This window comes from Echinops telfairi, unplaced genomic scaffold, assembly GCF_000313985.2.
Source record: "Echinops telfairi isolate 266 unplaced genomic scaffold, ASM31398v2 ScPeMD7_5927;HRSCAF=6808, whole genome shotgun sequence".
Lineage (NCBI taxonomy): Eukaryota > Metazoa > Chordata > Mammalia > Afrosoricida > Tenrecidae > Echinops > Echinops telfairi.
In genome coordinates, this window is record NW_022109827.1 from 1,234,286 (window position 1) to 1,241,901 (window position 7,616).

The 7,616-nt window shown below is 41.2% G+C and overlaps 1 protein-coding gene across 1 annotated transcript in view; it reads left to right on the forward strand.

The window, feature by feature from the left end:
• The window catches only part of PRSS12 (serine protease 12), an 85,764-nt gene that overhangs the window by 11,682 nt on the left and 66,466 nt on the right, over window positions 1–7,616 (forward strand). Inside the window, exon 3 of the mRNA XM_045295842.1 lies at window positions 7,056–7,194. Within this exon, the coding sequence (XP_045151777.1) occupies window positions 7,056–7,194 (139 nt within the window). The remainder of the gene's footprint in view (window positions 1–7,055; window positions 7,195–7,616) is intronic.

The following is a 7,616-nucleotide window of genomic DNA, read 5'->3' on the forward strand; positions in this document are numbered from 1 at the left end:
GTACCAGAACGAACTCGTTGACATTTCACCATTTCAGGAGGTAGTGTATGAACAGGGACCAATGATGCTGAAGGAAGCACGGCATGAATGCACGAATCACACATAAGGCTGTAGGAGTCGAAGGCACGCTAGCTGAGGTGTTTCAACAAGCTGGTGAAGCATTGGAAGCATTCACTTGTTTATGTTAGGGAATTTGGGAGACAGCGATTATGTTAAATTGACTGGAAGAGATCCATATTTGTTCCAAAGAAAGATGACCCAACAGAATGCTCAAATTATAGAACAATATCACTGATATTACATGGAGTATAGTTTTGCTAAAGATCAGCCAAGAATAGATGTAGCAGTACATTAACAGGGAGCTCTCAGAATATGAGATAAGGGATATCATTGCTGATGCCTGATGGATCTTGGCTGAAATCAGAAATTGCCAGTAAGGTGTTTACTTGTATTTTATTGACTATGCCAAGGCATTTGGGTCATGACAAACTATGAACAGCCTTGAGAAGAATGGGGATTCTAGAACATCTTATTGTGTTCATGTACAACCTGTACATGGATCGAGAGGCAGTTGTGTGAACACAACAAGGGAATCCTGCAGGGTTTAAAATCAGCAAAGGTGTGAGTTAGGGTTGTATTCTCTCACCACACTTATTCAATCTGTATGCTGAGCACATCATCAGAGAAGCTGGCTTATATGAAGGAGAATACAGCATCACGATTGGAGGAAGACTCATTAAGCAACCATATCATTAGTGATATGCAGGTGCCACAACCTGGTTTGCTGAAAGTCAGGAGGTCTCGAAGAACTTGCTGACGAAGATCAAGGATTACAGTCTTCAGGGTGAATTACAACTCAGTGTCTAGAAGATCCAGATCCTTATAACTGGACTAATATGTAGCATCATGATAAATGGGGAAAAGCTTGAAGTTCTCAAGGATTTTGTCTTGCTTACATCCACCAACTAATGCTTATGGAAGCAGCAGTCAAGCAATCCAACTACACATTGCATTTGGTAAATCTGCTGCGGAAGACCCCTTTAGAGTACTGAAAAGTCATGACATTTTCTCTTGCCTCATATGCATGTGAAAGCTGGACGTTGAATAAGGAAGACCAAAGAGGAACTGATGCATTTGCGTTGTGGTGTTGGCAAGAAAGTACCGTGGACTGTTAAAAGTACAACCAAATCTCTCTTGGAAGAAGTGAGGCCCGGTCCTTATAAGCAAGGATGGCAAGACTTTGTCTTACATCATTTGGACATGTTGTCAGGAGAGATTGGTCCTCAGAGAATGACATTATACTGGGTAAAGTTGAGTGATGGTAAAAGAAAGGAGGGCCCTCAAGGAGAGATAGACACAGTGGCTGCAACAATTGGATCAGGTGTAGGAACAACTGTGAGGATGGCGGGGACTGGGCAGTACTTGGTTCTGTTCTGCATTGGATGGTTATGGGATTGAACCGACCTGATGGCACCTAACAACAACACCGACAACCAAATTTTCAAAACCAAACTCACTGCCATTGGGTAGATTCTGACTCATAGTGACCCTATAGGACAGACAACAACTGCTCCTGCAGGTTTCCAAGACTGTCAATCTTTATGGAAGTAGAAAGCCTCATCTTTCTCACTTAGAGTGACTGGTGGTTTTGAACTGCTGCCCAACTTGTAACCCAAAATACAACTCAGGCCCCTTCAGGGTAGTCTGAAAGGATAACCAGAAAGCCACAGTATGCAGAAATTCTTTTCCTTCTATCCCCATAAAATGGCTGCTAGATCATTTGTAATACTTCAAATATTGTGGTAGAAGTCAATATGAGATGATGTCTAAAATAATACCTGAAGTTTTAGAGTTGCTTATTGTATGGCAGGGTCTTTGCTTAGGTTTGTATTTGTGAGAGCTTAAATTCTAAGCAGTAGAACAATATAGGTGGATAGTTTTAAAGGGTGGGAGCCTAGCAAATAGTTTCTGCTTTTCAACTGATTATTTCTTTGGTCTATCCATTTCCAAAATAAAAACAGGCAGACTTTTCTGCCAGTCTTAAATACATAGTAATAGCAGTTGTATACTTAACACTTTTAAAACTATTTTAGAGTCTAAATTCTGAGCACTAAGTTTGCAGAAGGCAAACGATTACGAGAAAAGTCCAAAATCCAATTTTGAGTCTCCATGTGGATTAAACCTTCCTGAATTCCTTTTGACCATTCATCTGCTAGCCTTGCCCTCAGACCGAGTGTAATAGAAAGTGAATTATATACCAATCAAACTAATTAAAACAAGAAAAGAAAATGGATTACTACCACTACCCTGTGGAGGGACAGCAAAAAAGAGGAAAGCCCTGGACAAATGGATTGACTCAGTGGCTGCGATGATGGCCTCATGCATCGAAACCAGTTTGAGGATGGCGCAGGACCGGCCTTCCTGTACTGGTGTGCGTGGGTGTGTCAGAACCCACTGGATGTCACCTACCACCACCTCTTCCCTAGCCATCCAGGCAGGGGCAGTTCTAGGCCTTAAGGAATTGCCTGGATACTTTTTTTTTTTTATTAAAAGATCATCTTATTGGGGGCTGTTATAAGTCTTATAACAATCCATGTATAAATTATATCAAGCATATTTTTACATATGTTGCCATCATTATTTTCTAAATATTTACTTTCTCTTGAACTTTAGGTACTGGGGTTGCATAGTAATGAGTTATATCATGACTGCCCTCGTGGGAGACTACCTTGTACCGATCTTGAAGCTCTTCTGTCTAGCATATTGTATTTGTCCAATCGGGATTCCATTCCTGCTTCTGTCGTCTCTCCTGAAACTGCGATGTATTGATTTGCTGTTAATAATACTTTTGCGGGTTCTCTGTAAACCCTCGGATACTATGATGACCTTGTGCTAATGGTCACCTTCATCCACATAATGTGTCTTTGTCCTGTTTAAGACTTAATAAATGTTCTCCATCAATTATATTTAAGATATAGGGTTTTTCCCTACATCTGTTTGTTTCCCTACATATATTTGTTCCCCACAATAATATTCAGAAGCATGTTATTGGGCTGATAGTATGGATACAATCTTCTACATATTTATTAGAAAAATTGGGAACTTCATAGAATTATACATCATGTACAAGTACTCACCCGGGAGACCAAGGCAAATGGATTCTTTGGACTATTTCACAACTTTTGACGACCCTAAAGAAATGATAAACTTAGTGTTGGAGTACTGCTTAGAAAGTGTGTGAGCTGAGGCTGAGGGTGGGAATTCTCAAGGAAAAATAAGTAATCATTGACATGCAAATGAAAAGTTCAGAATTGCAAATTTCTTATCCTTTGGTAAAGGCAGATTGGATGAGCAGCCATGCTTCCCATGGAGCAGATGCAGCTAAACGAATCCCGGTGTGTTTGAAGCGTCTGAGAAATGATGATGGATTGGTAGTGGACCTGGACACTATTTCCGCTTCTATCCTGGCCATTAGAAGGAGTTTATGACCATAATTAGATTTTATGCAGTGTTTTCTCCTCTCCATCTATTCGTGCCTTAAACATTTAAATAACAGGCATACAATCATTTCCTTTTGATTGCTTTCTGATGAGGGATGCAAGATGCTATTGTGAAGGTATATACATTAGATTACTTAATGATGCATAAGTAGAGTTTCCGTTTACGTACAAATTTTTCTGGCTGTTTATTAAAAAAGATAACTGACATTGAATAGATTCAACAAAAATATAATTTTAACCATTCTGAAAGTGGGTAATTTGGTGATGTTGACAGCATTCCCCACACTGTGTTATCCTTTCCCATAAGTCTTCATTATCTTCGACAGAAATTCAGCACCACTTAAACAAGCATTCCCGTGTCCCTCTCCCCGGGGCCCTGGTAGCCACAGATAAGCCTTTGTCTCTCGTACTTGCCTCTCCTAGATAGTTCATGTAAGTCGATGACATAGTCGTGCTGGTGTAGCTGACTCATTGACTTCACCTGATGTTTTCTAGATCTATCTATGTTATAGCAAGGACCTGAACTTCATTTCCCTCTCTGATGGAATAATATCCATCGGATTATGAGAACACTGGTAATCCATTCACCTCCGAACCTTTAAAAAATCATATCTTCTCTTTTATTTTCTAATTTTTGAACCTCTGTATCTCTGATTGCCACATATGAATTTTAACTGTCCTTTGTATCTGATTGCAAAATCTGAATGTGCTATACAACCAGTGAAAAATGATTGTTTTCCAGGTGTACAATATGGTGACGTCAGTTACACTAATAATCCCCCAAACCATGAACAGAAACTCACTGCTTCCTAAAACTGTGGCTCCCACTTGCCCCCTCTTTCTCATCCCTGGTAACCACGAATAAAAGTTTATAGTCTCTCTCCATTTGCCTCTTCATGTTACTTTACGTAAATGTGATCAAATAACACTTGTCCTTTTCTGATCCACTTACTTCACTCTGAAAATGTTTTCAAGGTCCATCCGCGCTATAAAATGTATCAGGACATTATTGAGCAGTATCCTTTTGCATGTTATTAATTCATTTTCCAATCTTTTTTGACACGGGTAATCTGATGGGTAGTTAACAAAGAAGTCACACATTTATTTAATATCTCAAAGAATGTTTTGTTTGAGGTGAATACATGAGTATTTTTTTAAATTTGCAATAAACTCCTGGTAGTTGTGGTAACTATAAGAGTATGTAGATCTCTGTCAAAGGAATTTTGTGATTAAAAAATTTTTGAACTGCCATTGAACTCTTCAGACATATTTCTTTTAAAATCTTCTGTAATTCGCACTTGTCACTGGGCAGGGCAGTGCTTTCCTCTTGCTTAGACTGGATGAAAAACTAAGTCAAGGCTATCCCCGCTCCTGGCAGCTCCATGTCTGTCTGAGCAAGGCTGCGCTCCATATCAGAGGCTGATTTGTTCAGAGCTGATTGCCAGACCTCTTTTTCTGAGGCACTGTGGGTGGACTTGCCTCAGCAACTTTTGGGCTTGCTGCTGTTGGCATTCACCCGCTGCACCCCCCAGGGACTTTTCTCTCTCACTCTCTGCCACCCAGTCCATTCGGACTCTTGGTGCCCCTACAGGACAAGGTTGAACTGGCGCTGGGAGTTTTCAAGACTGTAGATCTTCATGGGAGTAGAAGGCCTTGTCTTTCTCCCATGGAGTGGCTGCTGGTTTTGAACAGCTGACCTTGTAGTTTGTAGTGCAACAAGTAACCACTATGCCACTGGGGCTTCTCAAAGGACGCTTAGACAGTGTCAAAGAGGTCCGAAAAGTATGAAGGAAGTCCTGAGTGTTGCACATGGTTACATGTGCTCACGTGTTAGATGGCAGATGGGTGCTTCAAACCCACTGAGGTGTCTCCAGATGTGTAAGGAGAGGTGAATTTCTAGAGAGATTTAATTATACCAAACAACTGCATACGCTTTCCTTAGACTAATATTAGGCAATGTTTGTGAAAGGAAAGAATGTTTCTTCAAAGTATGGTCATAATCTTTAGAGCTTTCTTGACTTTGCTTGGTGATAAAAGGAGAGGAAAAAAAAGCACTTTACTCTTCATTAGTGGATGAGCAAGTTTGATACAGAAGCACACTGTATCAAAGCAAATCATAGCTATTTGCTAGTTGGAGAATTGACTATTTTGTCCTGTGTTTCTTATCTATGGCCTTATGTCAAAAAGGAAGGTGCGACATAAATGTTAAGAATTCAAGGTAATAGTTATTTTAGTAATTCCTTCCTCGTGAAACTATAATCGAACCGTCTGCTTTGTTTCAAATGAAAAAAGTGTAGCTATGTTAAGGAATCCTGGTACGGCAGCAGTTTAGCTCTTGCCTGCTAACGGGAAGGTCAGTGGTTCAAGGCTTGAACCTCCCAGCCCCTCAGCCCCACTGGAGAAAGATACGCATTCTGCTTCTCAGCTCAAGATCACAGCCTGGGACGCCCTGCGGTGCCTTAGTTCTATTCAGTCCCATAGGATCACTGTGAGTTGGAATCAACTCAATAAGAACACATTTTTGAATCTGTTTTTCAAAATAACTACATTGCATTTTATAATTTCCACCAATAGCAGAATGGATTAAAAAATAGCTTGTTGAATCCTAATTTAAAGAAAAAGCATAGACTTTGAACAGTGGAGGCTGAATTACTTTGGCTGGATCTCTCACCTCCAGTGTGAAAATTGTGATCAGTAAGGCTTGAAGTTGAACAAGCGGCCATCTAGCAGGGAAGCACCAAAGCCAAGGAAGCACACCAGCCTGTGTGATCACAAGGCGTCCACAGGATCAGGTATCAGACGTCAGAAGACCCCAAACCAACAGTCATATCGATGAGAATGAGGTGGAGGGGGAGCGGAGTGGACAGCCAAAGCCCATCTGTAGACAATTGGTCATCCCTTTACAGAAGGCTCACAAGGCAGGGAGAGCCAGTCAGGGTGCCGTATAGCACTGACAAAACACCCAATATTCCTCTAATTCTTGAATACTTCCTCCCCACTCCCCTTCACTACCATGACCTCAGTTCTACCTTACAAACCTGGCTAGACCAGAGCATGTACACTGGTACAAATAAGAGTTTTCGACATTCGGAATCCAGGACAGATAAAGCACTCAGGAATCATAATGGGAATAGTGATACCATGAGGGTAGGGAGAAGGTGGGGAAAGAAGGGGGAGAAAAGGGGAACCAATGATCAATGTATAAATACCCCCCCCGGGGGGGGCAAATAACAGCAATGTGGATGAAAGCAGACAGCGGCTGGTGTGGATATGAAAATAATAATAATTTATAATTTATCATGGGGTCACGAAGGTGGGAGGGTGACAGAGGGAAAAAAGAGGAGCTGATATCAAGGGCTCAATAGAAAGAAAATATTTTGAAAAGGGTGATGGCAACATAGGTACAAAGGTGCTTGATGCAATTGATGTACGGATTGTTATAAGAGTTGTAAGAGCCCCCAATAAAAAGATGTATAAAATAAATAAGTAAAAGAATTGGCTCAGTATGTTCTGTGATCTGTTATTGAGGGCTTTGGCATTCCTTTTTTACTTTAGGGGCAGTACGGCTTCGAGGTGGCAAAAATGAGTTTGAAGGAACAGTGGAAGTATATGCACACGGTGCTTGGGGCACAGTGTGTAGCAGCCACTGGGATGACTCCGATGCATCCGTCATTTGTCACCAGCTGCAACTTGGGTGAGTTCGATCCTCGCTGGTCCTATCAGTCTGCTCACACCTGGAAACAAAGCGGGGCATCTATCCTAGATGGTGGTCCTTCCTCTTCATGGTCACGTTCCTCGTTCTCTTCCTCCACAAAGGAACTGTGAGGAAAGGGCCCCAGGGGAAGAAGCATGCTTGAATAGACACAGGTATTTCATGCCGCCTCACAGAATGAAGAAATGAGTCCATGCCAAGTGGATGAAAGTTAAGAGTATCTTTGGGGTTTGGCATTAATGAAATAATTGTTTAGGTATAGGAAGCAAGTCATTTGAGTCTAAGAATGATTATTTTTTTAATAGCCTGTACAGCCTAGGTTGCTGTCATGGACATTAAAAAATGTTTTATTAAAAACACAGAGAAGCACTCACTCACTGTCTCACTCACTCACCGTCTCACTC